Here is an 18,935-nt window from a genome sequence, read left to right on the forward strand (position 1 = left end):
GCTTTTTGAAGTTCAGAAAGCTTTCTGTAAAATCCGTCTTTCACTTCGTCTGGGCTGTGGTTAGTGGGTACATAGACAGAAATAACGAAAGGCAACGATGCGTGTCCTTATTTTTCTGAGTTCTTACGGAGCTGTTTAGCCGAGCAACACATAGGCGACTGTTGACAGGGATTCATCCTACAAATGCTTGTTCTGCCCTCATATTTAGCGCTATGCCCATACACACTAGTCCACGGGGACGCCGTCGGGTCGCCAGATAGACATAGGGTGTATCTCGTTGGCTCCCCGTTTTGTCTGGGTGAGGTCAAGTGAATGACCACACTAAGGCCCTGTATGCGTGTTTCGGAGACACAGTATATATCAATGGTACGAGATTCTAGGATCTTAGCCAAGGAGATATGCTAGCTGACTCGACACAGGATACATACTTTGAAGGCTCCAATATGTAGTTTAGAGCGATGTTTCAGTAGAAATGAGGCGGTATTTTGGGCACTAGAATCACTGGCCCTGGCAACACTTGAGGAGCAAGTTTAGAGTCGATAGTAGAGGTAAGAGGAATTATAGGAATTGAAGGGGGAGGTATGATCATAAATACAGTGCTCTTGAGTGCTGTTAAAGGTATGAGGGCGGCCATCACTGCCGGTTGCTCACACCGTTGAAGGGTTCTCCTAGTGGTAACTGAGAAAGAAATCCGATTAGAGTTGGCCTTAGTGACTCGAGAGCATGATCTCAGTACCCAAGGGACAACTGCTTGAGGCCGATCACACACGCTTTTTTGTGTTAGCCCCATACTTGTTGAAACCATACTGACGACGACAAAAATTCGTGTGATAAGGTGAGGTGTATATTTTTACGGTTGATCTTTTCTAATCCAATCCTTCGTTGTGGGAAGGCACCATCGTTGTTATGCTGGTTGTCTGAAGGAAACACTTTACTGCCGTCGCACCTCTGTACAGTCAGCAGTACAACTCCGCCCTCGGACCTCGGATTTGCTGCTTTTAGTCTTACTGCTCTTCAACCGACCTGTCTGGCATGGTAGGACCTTGAGGAATGATTGTTCCAGCCAGTATTACTCGATTAATTCATCACGATAAGCAAGCCCGACCATTACGTCAAGGTAACAGCAAAGGTCGGGCAGAAATATGATGCCGAATAGAATTATGTTGATGATCATGCAGTATAAAAAGTAAAGATACTAATGGTTGTGGAAGTTACATTCAATACATGATATTTAACAAATTAAACAAACTTTTGAATACAAAGTTTAGGGTCTAATTTATGAATTGCCATATCCCTTACTGTATTCAAAGTTTTCAGGCATATACTTTTTAAGAGAGTAAAGTTATATTTTCTATTTATATTTAAATGTCAACTACTTTGATAACCTGTAGGGAAAAGTCTGTCTGACCTCTTCTACTTTAATGCCTATTTTAGGAAGCTGCAGAAGACGGAACATTGTACAACTTTGCTCACTACGCGGATACACTTTTAAGTAATGATTGTCGTGAGTGGATAAGTATTTTAGCTCAAACACCTTGTATTATGCGGACACTTGCAAATGAATTTCAGAAGATCCTACAAGTCACTCTTAGCAATGTAAGTTTTCCATATCATTTGAATTGCCTCGTATTCTGTCTTGAACAAGCAGTAAATTGTTTTTAATTTCTGTGTAATTAGATTATAATCATTTCGTTTACTCGTTTGCTTCAACACTAAATTTAGTTCAGAAATCAGCCTGTGATATTAGTAGTAATACGTGACATTCGTTTCATGCTATGAAGTACACTGTTATGTTGTAAAGCTGAGAAAATAGTTGACAGTTACTGCGAATAATGTAGATGGAAAACTGATAAGTGAACTTCTTTTTACAGTGCTTAAATCTTCCTTGTTATAAGCTCCCTCGTAATCATTTAACTACTACTGTTTAAAGCAGGTTAGCATTATAGCCAAGGTTAGGTTACAAGTAGATAAAGATCCATCTTAGGAAGTAGTTTAGTAGTAAGTATGTCTTAAATTTTCTCCTAATATTATCCTATTTTCAGTCAAAGTATTGCTAAACTTTGAGAATATTTCATCTGATTGAACTATTTGATCTGCTCAATTTGTTTATATCGTGTTTCTGGATATTTATGTTATTGTAATATCTATCTATCTATCTATCTATCTATCTATATATATATATATATATATATATATATATATATCCGTGGCCTGGACGAAATGTGGTCAGTCCTCACAAGTCAATCCTTAATAACTCTCAAAAACTGAGGAATATGATGGAAGTTGGTAGTTCAGAAACAAAGTAGGGTAGACTTGTACCTTTATAGTTGTCGTATGCTTTACGTAGATCTCTTTTAAGGACGATGACAACTATCTACTTAATTCAAGGTGATATAACATTCTTCGTATCTCAAATCCTTCCAAACAATCCACCCAGTCCCATCATCATCATCATTCTTAAGAGAAGCTGGAGTATGTCTTATAGGCTAGTGGAAGTTTTTTATGGACCAGGCAAAACATTATAGGACAGGTTGATCGACATTGTTTAGGCAATAAACCTTACGTCTGTAAGTGTAATCAATGTGTTCACTATCGACCTCAGATTGTTTCAATTATAACGAATTGAGTTCTTGTTGTTAGCGTCTCATTTGTGTTTAGATAGCTTCCAGCATTAACCAGACGCAGTTGCTGTTTACAACTCGTTAGTACACTCTTGCCACCAGATTTCTTAGTCCTTGCACCAGCTTTGTGAAATCAAAACCAACAAGACCTGATATAAATGCCATAGATCCCTCAGATATGTGCATGTAAAACGAAACTTCATAATCGATATATAAAGGGAGAATTTGTAGTACTTCGTTAGAATCTTAAGTGCGGGTCAGATATACATCGTATATCGGTATCCAGACTTTTTAGACTTATCCAAACCTGTCTTGTTTAATTTTTATCAAGTTGAAAATGCCGGACACCGAAATTTTAAATGTTTCACAAGCTTGCAGAAAAGTTATTTTAACTTACATTGCGTAACAGCCTCATAAATGATTCTATAATATACAGGAGACCTGAATTTTCTGAGTTCAACGTTGTTTGACGTCATGGGTACTCACTTCTTAACTTTGGAACGAACTTACCGTCTGATTTGCGCTCGTTACCCTATGTAGAGGAGCATAGGCCGCTCACCAGTATTTCCATTCAACTCTGTCCTGGACAATCATTTCCAGTTGCACTTCATCCTTTTCATATCCCCTTCCCACCCCCGACTCAGTATGTTCTTTTGTTTTACTCTTCTCTGTTTCCCATCAGGATTCCAAATTGGCACTTGTCTCGCAAGGCAGTTTGATGATTTCCGTAATGTGTGTCCAATCTACCTCCAACGTCTTTTCCTAATTTCCTCTTCACGTAGAAGCTAGTTTGTTCTCTCCCACAATAGATTATTGCTGACAGTATCCGGACAACGGACATGGCGTATCTTACATAGACAGCTGCTTATAAATATTTGTGCTATTTTGATGATGGTTGTGGTAGTTCTCCAAGTTTCAGCTCGATACAGTAGAACTGTCTCGACGTTCGTATTGAAAATTCTAATTTTGATATTGGTTGACAGTTGTTTCGAGTTCTATATATTCCTCAACTGTAAGAATGTTGTCCTTGCTTTGCTTATCCTTGCATTTACATTTGCATCAGATCCTCCTTATTCATCGATGATGCTGCTCAAGTACGTGAAAATTTCCATCTTTTCCAGGGCTTATCCATCAAGTGTGATTGGGTTGGTGTTCTTTGTGTTGTATTTGACTAGTTTGCTTTTTCTTATGTGTATGCTGAGGCCTACTGATGGAGTGGCTTCTGCTACTCTGTTTGTCTTGACCTGCATTTGTTGTTGTGTGTGGGATAGAAGGACCAGGTCACCTGCGAAGGTCCAAATCGTCTAGTTACATTCAAATAGTTCATCGTATCCCGTGTTTCCCCTGAGATTTGGAGGTCTTTATAATCCAGTCGACCACCAAACGAGAAAGTGGATGAGAGTAAGCAGCCTTGTCTGACACCGGTTTTCACTTAGAATGTGACTGTCGGCTGTCCTGAGTGCACAGCTTTGCACCGTAGTCCGTCGTATGAATTCCATATGATGTTGACAATCTTCTCAGGTATACCATAGTGTCGAAGAAAATTCCGTAAGGTTCTCCTATCTAATTTGTCAAACGCCTTCTCATAGTCAAGGTAATTGATGTGTTATGAGGAATTCCATTGAATTGATTGCTCAACAATGATCCATAGTGTCGCAATTTGGTCAATGCACAACCGATCCTTACGGAATCCAGCATGTTGATCTCGAAGTTGGGCGTCTACTGAATGTTTCATTCGGTCCAACAACACTGTTGGTAGTTAGATGGCTCTTTAGTTCTCCCACATTCTGAGATCCCCTTTCTTTGGTATCTTGATAAGGTATCCTTCTTTCCGGTCTGTTGACACTTGTTCTTCCTCTCGAATCTTCCTGAACAGAATGCGGAGCATGTTTGCAGTTACTTCTATGTCTGGCTTCAGTGCTTTAGTTGGTATTTTGTCTACTACTGCTTTCCCACCCTTCATTTGTCTGGTGGCCATCATGATTTCTTCGATCGTTGGTTGAGTGACATCTACAGGAAGGTCTGTGTATGCTGCTTCGAAGTCCGGTGGGTTCAATGGAGCTGGTCTATTCAAGAGTTTCTCGGTGTTCTACCCATCTATTCCTCTGTTCCTGAATCTCATTGACTGTCTTGCCTTGTTTGTTCTTGACTGGTCTCTCTGCATTCTTGTTCCTTTCTTCCAATCTATCCATGTCGTCCCAATGACATATGCATATCCGGTGTTGTCCGTTCCGACATTGGCTTTTAGGTTTCCCATTAGGATAGTTGGGCCCTTTCTTGTAAACTTCTCTATGATTGATTGCAGCCTCTTGTAAAACTAATCTTTATCGTCTTCATTGCTATGATTGGTGGGTGCATAGCACTGAATAACATTCATTGTGATTCCCTCCTCCCTTATTTTGAAGGATGCTTTGATGATGCTGGATACATGAGATTCCCATTCTATAAGTGTTTCGTGTGCTTCTTTGGACAGCATCAGAGCAACTCTCTGCATACGAAGAGTATCTTCTTTTTCATGACCAGAACAAAACAGCATCTTATTTCATGTGCCTACATTAACTGTTCTTGTTGTTAGAAAGCCATCCGAATAATCTCGACTTTTACCATAAGACATCATAATTCTCCTACATGAAGATCTTTCAACTCAGAGGGCAGAATTTAGATTTTTTTTTTCTGGTTAGCGTTTTTTAGCGAGGTTGTTTTCTACGGAATGAGGTAGCGGACTCCATTCCCATCCCTCCTTCTTTACCCGGTCTTTGAACCGGCAGTAACCGTAGAAGAGCTACAGGCGGAGTTCAAATGGAGTTATTATGTAATTAATTATTTGTACTTGACTTCCTAAGAAAACGTCTGAACATCTTTCTGTTAATAATGGTTTATTTAAACATTTTATGGTAATATTTTTAAATATAATTTGTTATCGTTAAGTTTACTAAACTGGGTTGCAGTGAATATATATCCAACTTATTATTCAGTTGTTCTGTACTTTCACTTATCGATTTTGCGATAAGATTGTTTAATACATAGTTACCATTATTAAATCCACTCCTTAAATTGTTGTAAACACAGAGTAATAGTGTAGTTCCTTGAATCCTTTTTTTCAGGCATCTAGTCGTCGCCAAGCTGAGATAAAATTACGTTTTTCTGATCCACATTCATGTCAATTATGTACCACAAGTTTTGGTTATGATCCAATTGGCCTGACATCTTCCGGACCATCTTCAGGTTCATGTTGTGTTTTAACCCATCACTCTGACAGTCCACAATCTTACTGGTCGAATATGTTATCTGGACACACTAACTATAGTGGTACAAGTACAAGTGTTAGCAGTGCAAGTGGTTCAGTTGACCGTGTTACTACTATGCCTGTACCTTTCAGTCCTATTTTTACAAGCCATGGATTTAATCATTCTTCATCTTTCACATCATTTACAAATCCACGACAACCTAAGGCAACAGATCATTTTCTGTATAGTAATATGAAACATATATCTGGTCAAAGATCAGTTAGCAATTCGCCATCATCTCTTCAACCATTTCACAAATCTATACTGGAATCTACAAATCAAGACATCAATCACGATCAAACTACGGAAGTAACTGGTTTATCAACATCATCTTCATCATCTGCAGTCAATGATGACAGCATAAAAACTAATCCTGATAATGAGTCATCTAGTGTGCATGAAAAAGGTTTCTCAGATGATACTGATAACTGTTCTTCAGAACCTGGCTCATTCAAAGAAAATCAAGCACAATTAATGGAACTTTTTAATTTTAGTAGTGACATGACTAGCATCTTACCAACTTGTAATCATATGGTAATCGCTTTTCGTTATCTTCTACCTCAACTTCTGCTTCTACCAAATTTCCAATTGTTGTACCTGGCAGATCATATTGAGGTAGTGTAATCTCACCGTTGTTTTTGTGTCAAATAACCATGTAGACGTTTTGTCAGTAATGTTAGGAATAGTTAGTATTCAAGTCTGTAAACCTATTCATTTGTGAGACAGCTAACCACCGAGGAAAATGGAAGATGATCACGCAAATTCGTGGGTTGATTGTAGTTGAACACTAATACCTTTAAATGTCGGCTTAGTGGTCTAGAGATTAAGTATTCACGCGCGAGGCCGAAGGTCCTGTGTTCGATTTCAGGGTGCGGAGCCGTGGATGCGCATTACTGAGAAACTCCCTACTAGAACGAGACGGTCTTCCAATGCTTCCAGGTTTCCAATTATTGTCGAACTTATATTGGTTCATGATTTCAATGTTGTTTTAGTTGGTCATATATGGAGTACCTGTTGTTTTGTTCGCTCAGGATTATTTCAAATAAGTGAAAAATCATGATGAGTACAAGAGTATAACGCAATACTAATTGACAAATAATCATCATCAGTAACTGTCGTCACTTAGTAAACCATTACTAACAAGAGATATTTAGATAACACTTTCTTAATTCTGAACTGTTCTACGGAGTGCTCAAATCCTAAAAAACAATTACAACATCACGTTTGAAGTTCTTGTACTATTTTCTGTATAACCATGATTGATATACATGCTCCATGCTCTCTTTATATTAAATATTTTATTCCTGCTTAAAAACATGAAACTTTTTGCAATTTAGAGATATTATAATTTAAATGCCAGATTGTGTAATATGATATTAATGTATAGGAAAAGCATATATTGTTTTTAGAGAATCTGTTTACTTATAGCATACCAACAAAAAATGTTTCATTTCTCAGATTGGTTTATTTAAAAAAAATAGTAGATGAGATAAATAGTAAATGAAATTTTTGCTTACACCTTAGATCCACTGACGAATACACACAATCTGTTATATTAACATACTTTTCGTTATATACCACATGTTTCATGCACACTAGAGCAAATACTTTAAGCATTGTTAACATGATTGGATGACCTATTTAGTATACAGTTAGCCGAAGACCTATGTACCTATTTATATTCGGTAATTATGATGTTCGATTATATTTCCTTGAAAAAGCTTGGGCTAGATTACCGAGCGAAACGTTGGATTTACTACAAATTCTGGGATTTTACAAATAAATTCTTCCTCCTTAATGTCTCGCATCAATTCGGCTCCCAAATACTGTGAAACTATTCGTTCAAATCTAGACGAAAGTTCTTACAAAATAGTATTCAATTTAAGTTTTATCCGAAAGCTAAAAGGAAACTACAGTAAACTTGTCACTAATAACAATAAGATCATCATAAGCCATTAACGTTGGATACTCTCTAAAACCTAACCTAGAATATCGTAATTTACCAATATATATCATCCCTATTCAACTTCTCGTTTCTCGTAAATCATGCCATTAGCTAACTGTTTTCGTGCTTTTAGTCAATCCAATCATTAACAAACCTTTACTGTGAAAGGAGTTAGGATGTCTTACGTAAAGTATGCACAAGTTAGTATTGTTAGACAACTTCTCTTTTGCTCAAGAACTTGTTGCTGACTTTCACCGTTACATACTTAAAGGTGCTACTGAATGCTATGAGTACCACAGAAACATCGATAACTGCTATTCAAGGGCTGCATAGCACTGTTAATTCACATCGATGGTGTTTCATAAAAGTAATAAGGAACTCCATACACCAGTTCGTTGAACATCACAAGTTTTCCGCGTCGAGAGCAATCAGAGCAGTCCAGAGTGCCTTGTTGCATCTGGTCTTTTGTTATACTCTTTTGAGATTTCCATGAAAACACAACTACTGAGGTCATTGGGACTAATTCACAGATGATAAGTGCGTAGTATGCTCGAAGTTCGTACAGTCTGTATTTTATCTCACCAGGATTATGTCGCTTGGATATTGATGTTTACGTACTGGAGAACATAAATTGTACCTATGAAGGTTTTGGCGAACTTCAGATGCGTTAGAATAGTTTGTCATGACTGACTGTTAAGTATTAGAGACTAGTCAAACATGATTTTGTAGTTGAGCTTAAACAATTTTGATAATAATAATCACCTGCTCACTAGTGACTGACTTCAGGAGACACTTCTGGAGTTCTAGTGAGAAGTCGTTACCAGTGGAGTTCAACCAGGTCTGTTGTGAGATAGGAACTCACTGAAGACAATGGTGTACGGTAGCGCAACTTTGTGGATTGGTTGAAGTTAGACACTAACACCGTTGGACGCCGGCTCAGTGGTCTAATGGTTAGGTGCTCGCGCACGGAGCCAGTAGGTCCTGGGTTCGAGCCCCGGGTGGTGCGGGGTCGTGGATGCGCATTGCTGAGGAGTCCCATACTAGGGCGAAACGGCCGTCCAGTGCCTCCAGGTTTTCAATGGTGGTCTAGCTTCAACTGACTCATGAGTTCAATCTGTGGGAACTTTGAAGGTGTTCTGTTTGTTGTTCCTGGCGTTTTGAAAGATAAATCCTATCACTGTTCTTCAACTGTGATTGGTGATTTTGATAAGATGTTGCAAAACTTCAGTAATATCATTTTGTCACTAAGCTAGTGCGTCTAATTTATTAATAATAAATATACCTGCAAGCTTAGTACACAACAATATACTTTGTTACCGAGTTGGTTTGTCATTATTCATTATTTAAAGAGTATAGGAACTTTTAATAGTGCACTAGTATGGGAGTTTCCAAGTTTTTTTATTTGATATTGGTATATTTTATAGAAGTATTCAGTATTCTTTATATACATGTTTATTTTGTTGTGACTATCGAAGTAGTCTTTGTTTATGACAATTAGATGCTTCTCATCTTTAGGCTCTATGTACTCATGCTACTGAAGAAAATGAACAATCGACTCTCAAAGATGTAATATCCCTGCTTTCGAAAACCCGGTCCACTGTATCCAATGCATTATTTAATCAAGACTGGGTGAAATCTGTCTCTCCGACGTTAGCTTTCTTCTTGAAAACTCCTTTCTGTTCTAATCTCTATCCAGCTGAAGGTAGAAGTAAATTGGAAGAATTGATTTCTTCAGTTCGTCGCATGCAACATTCTTCTGAACTTCCACTTGTTATGTCCGAGTTTCTGATGGGTATGTGTGGATCTTATATTTGTTATATTGTTTATTCAGCGTTATTTTCAGATGACAGTTATGCTACAGAATTCATTTAAATATAATTCGTAGTATATGAGGCTATATATCATTAATATATTTTAGTTATCAGAAATTACCTCTCTATAACTTATTAAATTGAAAGTGCCCAATATATATATTTCTCAATGGAGTTAGCATTGTATGGATTTACTACCATTTATTTGTAGCAACTCTTGTATATTTACTTCAAAATAGTTACACCCAAGTTGTGATTATCCAAAACCTAAAATTCTCAAACCACACTGTAGTTTCATTGTTTCTTACTGCCTTACACTTACTTGTTTGATGCATACTGTTGAAACTCTTTCCTTTTTTTAGAGATATTACCAAAGTTAGCACCCAAATAATTAACATTTTGAAATTATAAACACTGTTTTTTTCTTAATGATAGTAATTTTAGTTGGTAATTCCTGGTTTTCTTTGACTAATCGTTAGCAAACTTATTTTAAACAATGTATCTAACTATTATTTTTTAAAACTTTATTTATGATTCTTTGATCTTCATACAAATTGAAGTTTTGAGAAATAGAACTAAGTTTATTATACACACCAACCCCGTGTACAATAATTGGTTTCAATTCCAAACTCTTGTTTGTGAAATTAGGCAAGAACGAATGAGTCTAGCGTAAGCTGCTGTTGTATCCCCCTCACCAATTAAGAAATTACAATCGACTAAAGTATCAACCTATACATTTTACATTTGATTTCCAAGCTTAACTGATTTTATCCCCTCTCCATCTAGTCTTTACTAATATATTCTTATTTGTAAAAATAATGTGATTGAAGGATAAATTGATCAGTGGTTACAATAAATAAAGTAGTTCATATAGCGCAAATGCAGGACTCAGTAGATTTTGTCTTGGTTCAATGTGACTAGAACGCAAACAAGATTTGTTTAGAGTGTTGCAAATATAACATTGAAACATCCTTCTTCAAAATCTACAGTTTGCCTATTTCATGGTGTTCTTATCGTGTGTTAGTCACCAATGTATCTAGTTGGCTTAGATTGTACATATTGGGGGAATCTCCCGACCATTTGTTTACAAAATTTGCGAAAACATCCATTAAATCGTATTGGTTACATAACTTCATTTGGGCCTTAAGAAGAACATCCTTATCATCCGACATTTCTTTCTTCTATTCTTATTTTTTCATGTTCTTACATAATTTTCGAGATTTTCTTCAATATTACTAAATCTTTATTCCATCATACATTTAAATTCCAACGTTTATGATGTTATTTTATAAGGACTTTCGTTTAGATTAGAAGGAATAGTTTCGTAGTAGTTGGGTGCCGAGTGTATAGAAAACATTCAAATAGAAATTGTATTTTTAAAATCTCAGCTTTTTGAATTAACAATAACCAGTGTTTCATTCAGCCGTCTAGTTGGAACTTTTTCAGGGAAATAATCAAAACCCAAATTTAACGCATCAACTAGCTCATATTGACACTTTAACAAATGCTAAATTCGATATCTTACCATCGTTGAATAATCGTTTAGTAAACTGATGTTTTGTGAATCCTATTCATATCCAATGATTATGATTTTCCATTATTCCCCAGAAGAAGCTCAAACCGGATCGCTGGACGTTATGTTGGGGTTATTTTTAATTTAAATCGTTAGGATGTTTACGATTGTAGTTTCGTTTTAATGTTAACGATGTTATTTCGTTTCCTTATCTACTTTTCTTATGTGGGAGGATTAAGATTTACTTCTCATCTCTTCAGTAGAAACCCGATTTAACATATATTGTGATTCCCCAACACTTTCTCTGACCGATTGATAAATTTTGTATTTTAACTCGTTTAATTTCACAATTGTTTTTTCACCTCACAATAAATATATACTCTGTCTCAAGACAACTAATACATGTAACTGAGTTATTCCAGTTCATGATGGAGCCTACAGACATTTATAAGCTCATGAAATTCTACTTCATATTCTTCAATTTTTTCGAAAGTTCATTTGTAAATAAGTAAATAAAATGTATGTTATTAAGGGAAAATGTCAGTTACCATTAGTTCGCCTTCATGTAAGTCAACTCAAAGCAAACTTATTAATAGACACTCATAAACACCAGTAATATTGGATTTATCGTTCGATTTTAGCCTAAAATACAAATTACCCTATCTACAATTTATTTGTCTATTATCTTTTTATATGTATTGTATTTTCTCTGTGTATATCTAGATGGCCCAGTGCAAGTAAGAGTTGATCACGGTCGTCCAAAGAAATCTGAACGAATTGCTTACCTGTTTAGTAATTGGCTTCTATTGTGTAAAAAGCAAAAACGTGTACTAAGTAACGTTGTGTCATCGTCGTCATCATCCAATGCAAACTATGTGTTAAAAGTGAAAAAACGCATTTGCCTAGAACAGTTCCATATAATCGATGTAGCTTCAGAGTTCAGTGACAATAATGGTAAATTATGTTTTTAATAAGAGTTTAATTCAATACGTCGACCTTTTTTGTCTCGATCTCTGAAACTTTCGAGGTTGCAAATTGTATATTGACTTCTATGAATTTCTGAGTAGCTATTTAGTTCTAACAACTTAATAATCAAGTTAACTGGTTTTTCAGTTTGTGATTGCAAATGTTAAATTTGATTTTCAAAGCTGGACGGAATTTCAGTGAACGACTGGTGTTCTTTTTTTACTAACGATTGAATCTTAATGGTTAATCCCATGTATTGTTTTATATTTTCTAATCTGCAGATCAAACTGTGTTATCTGCATCAATGATATTTTTTTACCGCTTCCCTACTTTTAACATGGTGCTTATATTTAGACTGGTATTTTGAAATTTTCTGTTTCTTATGTGTTTATTATTTGGGTGCTTATGGATTCACTAATACATAGACTGTTATGTGAGTTCTGTTTTTGTAATGTATACTTATGTGTTGTCGTAGGATGATGGATTCAGGTATTTTGCATCATTCACCAGTACTTTTAAGTCAAAAAAATACATGAAGGGTAGTTAGTTGCTCTTCGATTCATAACAATAATCTATAGTCCTTAAGTTTAGAGTTATTCTTTATTTGGTTGAAATTTCATAATTTCATAGAATATTGATAAGAAAGTGTGTTTTAAAAAGTTTATTAATGAAAACAATGCTCCTTAAAAATCAAGATTAGATATAATTTTTGGATTTCAGATATTTCTTTGCTCAGGTGTTCTCTCTAACTCAGTTATTCTGATTGGTTTCTGTTCATATTACGATTGGCTCTCTTTAAACAAGAAAATAATGATTAGCTGAAATTGATGATATTTAGAAATAAATTTGTGTAGTATATAGATCATAGTCACGTCGAAATGTTCTGGCCTATAAATTCCACTTACTATATTCATTACTTCTTGTTATTCCTAAACACTATCATAAACTAAATTTCTTTATTGGTGGTTGCACATATAGTTTACTTGCGGCACTAAGTTATTTCTGATGTATACTACTCATAATCGGCAGACGTATGAGATACTAGTATATAACTGCGCGTTTATGTATGTTTTTCCAAATTCGTGTCTTTTTGATTAAAACTGTCCTAATGCCACGCAGTTTAGTTACATTCATCAATTTAATCTAATCCTGATACTACTGCTTGACTTCAGTGATAAATTGTATGATGACCGTCTATTTTTATTTTGATCGATAGACCTCAGTACATTGTACAGTTTGGCCATTTAAAATACTACATATGTCCTTGTGTTATTTAATAATATATCCGAAGTCATTAGGATGAGAAATAATTTATGAAGTGAATTCCTTGGGAGAATTGTTTACTTCTAAATATTGATATTAAATAATATGACGTATATTTTCATCAAAATCCAAACTATTTATGTTGAGTAGAGGATTATTTTCAAATTTTGATGATTTTCGCCAAAAACCCAAATGTAATGTATAAATCCAATTTACTAAGACAGCGAATAAGTGATAAATAAATAGAGCAGCGATTCAGTTACTAATGATAATTTATTTCAGAAGTGAGATTGAATATTATGTGGTGATTATAATCTACGAATGTACACAACTTCATTCATTCCACGGTTTAGCCTATTTTGTGAAAACATCTTCGATTGTTGCTCAGGAATTGATTCAAACGTCCCAAACGAACTGATACTAGTAGGTAAGACAACGACCCAGTAGAATAGGTTTTTTTTATCCAATAAAGTAACATGCTTATTGTATATAAATAAATTATTAACGGAAAAAATCAACGAGATGAGATGTCACAAACAATTGAAGGAGATCAATTTTGTGAGTAAATTACTCATTCAGTCTCTAATAAATTAAGGCCTGAATGTTAGGGCCAATTTCTCTTTGTTACAATACTAATTACAACTAGGTATCTTCTCAAGTGTTCTTGTTTTTGATATTGTTCTTTACAGGTATGTTATTTCTCTTTGACTTGGAATGTTGGGAAGCTCCTAAATTGTCATCTATCATGTCTAATGTACAAACGAACACAACTAGTTCGTTTAATGCCAATACACTCTCGTCTTGTAGTTCTTCTGTTATACAAGCAGAAACACAGTCTATACTTTCTGGTTCATCCAATCATCATTATCAACCTCAAATTGGCAGTGTACTTTCTGTTTCTACACTTACAAGTACTAACACATTGATTGATCATACCATTGACTTAAATAACATTGGAAATAATAATAGTAATAATGAAAATGACAAATCATTAATTCTACCAACCGCTGGTGATGCAGTGGAAGCTTCAAACAATGCTTTATTGGAGGTGATCTCATCTTATCCAAAACAGCGTTTCACATTTATTTTCTATAATAAAGAAGATAAAGCCAATTGGATATCAGCTTTAGTGTATCTTCATTTAGCTAGGTATTTTTGTTGTCAATAAATAAAAAGTTTGTAATGTCTATTTAGGAACAGCATTTTTTATGCGTTAAACACGATTTGATATATTTTGTGGTCAGTATTTTCTTATGAATTGGCTCTGTACTTTATAGGCTTTACCACTGACAACAGGAATCCAAGCAGCAATGTAAGGTGGGTTGTTTTTAGGGGTCCTTCCCTTCGTTATTAGAAAATAGGATCACTCCAGTTACTGGTTATTTGACAGGATCACCTTATTGCTGTCATATCTCTGTACAGTTGGCAGCGCGATTTGAGGTCCGGACCTTAATTTGCTGCTTTTAATGCTACTGCTTTCTAACCAACCTACTTGAAATAGTAGGACATGAAAGAACATTTGTTGCGGCCAGTGTAGCTCGATTGGATTATCATAATCTGTTAGCTTGACCACTATGACACAGTTAGGAGCTACGATTAGGTTAAAAATATTTTTAGCCGTATGATTACCTGTAATAATGATAATTCTTGAGTTATACAGAGTTTGACGTGTCAACTTCATTTGTCTTTCCATAGATGTTGAGTAAATAGAAATTTCTTTTTTATTTCAGACTGATGTTTTCAATTTACCTCAAAATAATCTTTCTACCAATTCCTTTTTATTACTACCACTTTTAAATTTAGTCTTCTACCAATTTTTATTCGGCTACTCATAAGTTCATATATAAAGCTTCATTTTAGTCTTCTTTTGCTTTCTAGACTGTTTAAACGATATCTCACGTCCCTCCCTCGTCAAGATCTTCCTTTGATTTTACCATCTCCTTCAGTTTACCGGTAAGTGTTCCTGAAGTCGGGTGTTTTTAATTTCTAAGTAATGTAATTTGTTATTCGTTTAATCTACGGTCTTCCTAGAAATCTATACCTATCTAGATAACGTGTTTACTTCTCAGTTACTGGCCTTACCAATCCTTGCATAGTATGATAGTACTATATATATATATATATATATATATATATATATATATATATATATATATATATATATATATAAGGGTAACTTCCATGCATTTCTCTCCCTTTCACTTTGATTCAGTTTTTCATGACAAGGATTAGATTTTGAGCATCTCACTTAACTTGCAGAATCTCAGAATCTTTAGAGGAGACTATCTTTATGCATAGAATGATTTGTTTTGGCTACAATTTGTAAAATCAGTTAAAATGACTTGTAAATTTTGTTGTTCTGTAATTATTCACAGGGAAAAACTTTATTGATTATCATATTAATGTCTATCGGTCTTGTTTTCATTTGCTAGAATATGCAACACGTCCTTAATGATGAGACGACAGTCAAATAGTTTGTTTTAGCTTACCCTATCATGGTTATTTAATAGAATCATGAATATGAATAATTGATGAGGTTATTCCTCTATTTTGGTATTTCACCAACAATCTATGAAATGTAGAAAAAAAACTGTACTTATATTTTGTCTCTTAATATGTTTCTTTTTCTTTAAAAATTAGAACTTTTCGTTGACTAATCTCGCTAAAAGGAAAAAAGATTCAACTGTTTCCAAATATATTATACTTAGTGATGTGCGGAAAAATAATGACGCGAGCTAAAGGACTATAATTGATCTGAACTAGTTGTTTAACGTAATATATACTTGGATTGTAGAATTGTACTACGACAACTGGTTTGTTTCTGAATTGACAGAGTAATTACTGTTAAGATAATGACAAACAGATTTCATTAACAGTATAGGGTTGTGGATATTATTGAATTTCATTTAAGTCACGAACTAATTTAAATTGAACAGCTATTAATAACCTGTAAGCACTGAATAACTGTTTTCTCCTAGAATCTCGTGGAATAACCCTAAATTCCATCATTACGTTAGAGTATATTACCCAGTAACTGATTTAGATTTTTTCGTTTTGTCTTACAGATGATTAGCATTAAGCAGCTTACTAATAATGTCATTGACTTTTGAATTGAGTAACTGTTGATTTTAATTTCCTAGTAGTTCCCGTTTTGTATGTTGATTGTCTCCAATCATATACATAAATAGATCTCAAGTGTTTTTTAAAATAAATTTCTTCATTCCCGTAAATAATAATAAAGTCATTGAATCTGTCATTAGATCTAAATACATTTGTTATTCAAAGAAGTATTCATTGAATTATCAATCAAATTGCTTATATTTATTCCTATTCATATCTAATATAAACAGTGACTGTGTAATTTTATTCAATGTGTTATCAATATAAACATATTATTACATTGTTTTATTACAGATATTCTGTTCCCGACTCTCCATCTAATATTATATTTGAATCTTCTCAAACAGATGGTAGTGCAGGGATTCCTGTTATTCGTGCTGCTACAATTTTGAAACTTATTGAACGAATGACATATCATGAATATTTTGACAATAAAACGTTGAATGCATTTCTTTTGGTATGTTTACTTTTTGTTAATTTATTTCGTTCTATCTAATTCATTAAATATACTTATTTTTTTTATTGAATTGGGTAAAAATTAAATCGACTTTATCTTTACTACTAATAAACTTAGAATAATTTTAAGCATTCAAAAGTAAATATGTTTATATGCTGTCTATCATTGTGGAACATTTAAGTATACTCATTGTCATAGTTTCTAGTTCTTACTTTATATTTTATGCTAAAAATTGAAGAACGTATAGAATTTAAAAATATATATATATACCTAATGGGTTCCCACAGTTATGTTTTATGATCCAATCAGCCTAATGATATTAACGTCTCTTAAAACGATATTGAAGGACAAATTTGAGTTTAACATCACCAATGTATTTTGAACTGTATATGAAAAAGATACACCATTTACAGTAGGATGATTAATGTACTATTTTGCTCGTAAGTTCAAACATCATTTGATATACTTTAATTTCATCAATCCTCACACAGTTGATTTAAAATCAAGTACACAGGCATGTTCCGGATTACTTGGATTTTTTCCCCAGCTAAACTAATTTTATACTAGATCAAAGTAATTAAAATGAAAAATGAATGTAGACTGAAAGTTTTGCTAAACTAACTGCAACATATTGTAAGTGGTAACAGTGTGCAGTTGATATATATTTATTTGATTGTTGTATGAGATGCTTAAATTATTTATTTCTCACTACTCCACCTACTATTTACTTGTTTATTATGCATACTTGTTGCGTGATATAAATAAACAGAAAAATATAAAACAATAAATTATATATTTCATCTTGTATTGGTTGATTCAATCTTTCCATTGACGTTTAGGACTGCAATTGATCAGCCTCTTAGTGGCGTATATGAATTCTGTGCGGATTGTTTCAATATAACCTTAAGTCACAAGCGTTATAAGTAGAGATAAATAGTGGCTAGCAGTAAATGTACGTCCAACTAACTTGTCCCAAACAGAACGAAACGCGTGCCCTGGATCCGACTGCTAGCCTACATCCATAAATTGTTTATTTCTTTGTGAAAATATCCACACATTGTTGGTACTTTAATCAATTTACCGTCACATACGTAATCATAAATTGATCTAATCTGTTACAAAAAACTCCGCTTCACACTTGCTTGTTGTTACATGTTTTATTCTGATATCATTATTGATGAAATTAGTAAATTTGTTTATTAGTTTATTCTGTAAGCTTTTATTTTCATACATTCAATGTAAGTAATCAGACTGATATTAATAAACTATGCATTTATTTGTTAGGTTCAGTGAAGCTATTAAACGTTGAGACAATTAGGCCTACAACAATTTCTTATTACAAATGGTTGAGATTCTTCTAATTACAAACGGGATCCAATAGCAACTAGATAGATTGACAACTGACATATAACAGCACTTCAGCATTAATATTTCACATGCGAATGAGACGTAGAAAAGATAAGATATTCAGGATAGCTTTATATTCCGAACTGAAGTTCAAATTGATCTTTGGACACTGCAAAATTAGAAAAGTGAAAGTAATAATAACTAATCAGATAAAAACAAGGGTCATTACGGAAATATGAACTAGAAAAATGTTATCGTGGTTACCTTTATCATCTAGAATTAACAGTTATTGGTATAAAACTAGACAACCTGAGCTCTCCTTAGCAGAGCGATATATTAATATATATATAAATTTCGGGCCAACTCAGTGTATTTACATTACTACTGTGGTGAACGCTGCTCACAAGGTTGCTAGTAATTAGTATGCAGCGGGATGTTACCTTGAATCTGTCACAGTCGTCAGACAGGGAGAAGAATTTCTGTACATTGAAAGCTCGGCTCAGGCAGAACAATTGAAGACCAGAAGAGAAGATAGTTCGCATTACAGAACACACTAAAAAATGCAAATAAATGGCCTAAGGCTATGTACACGTATAACATAAACC

At 34.3% G+C, this 18,935-nt stretch overlaps 1 protein-coding gene across 2 annotated transcripts in view; it reads left to right on the plus strand.

Moving 5' to 3' along the window:
• MS3_00005717 (uncharacterized protein) overlaps positions 1 to 18,935 on the plus strand; it is a gene marked incomplete at its 3' end in the record, with an annotated part of 42,131 nt that overhangs the window by 8,950 nt on the left and 14,246 nt on the right. For both annotated transcript variants that reach the window (XM_051213807.1, XM_051213808.1), the window contains 7 exons: positions 1,435 to 1,596; positions 5,726 to 6,523; positions 9,369 to 9,645; positions 11,901 to 12,131; positions 14,096 to 14,555; positions 15,285 to 15,359; positions 16,821 to 16,983. In XM_051213807.1, coding sequence (XP_051073496.1) covers positions 1,435 to 1,596; positions 5,726 to 6,523; positions 9,369 to 9,645; positions 11,901 to 12,131; positions 14,096 to 14,555; positions 15,285 to 15,359; positions 16,821 to 16,983 — 2,166 coding nt within the window. The remainder of the gene's footprint in view (positions 1 to 1,434; positions 1,597 to 5,725; positions 6,524 to 9,368; positions 9,646 to 11,900; positions 12,132 to 14,095; positions 14,556 to 15,284; positions 15,360 to 16,820; positions 16,984 to 18,935) is intronic.

Source organism: Schistosoma haematobium, chromosome 1 (genome assembly GCF_000699445.3).
Source record: "Schistosoma haematobium chromosome 1, whole genome shotgun sequence".
NCBI lineage: Eukaryota > Metazoa > Platyhelminthes > Trematoda > Strigeidida > Schistosomatidae > Schistosoma > Schistosoma haematobium.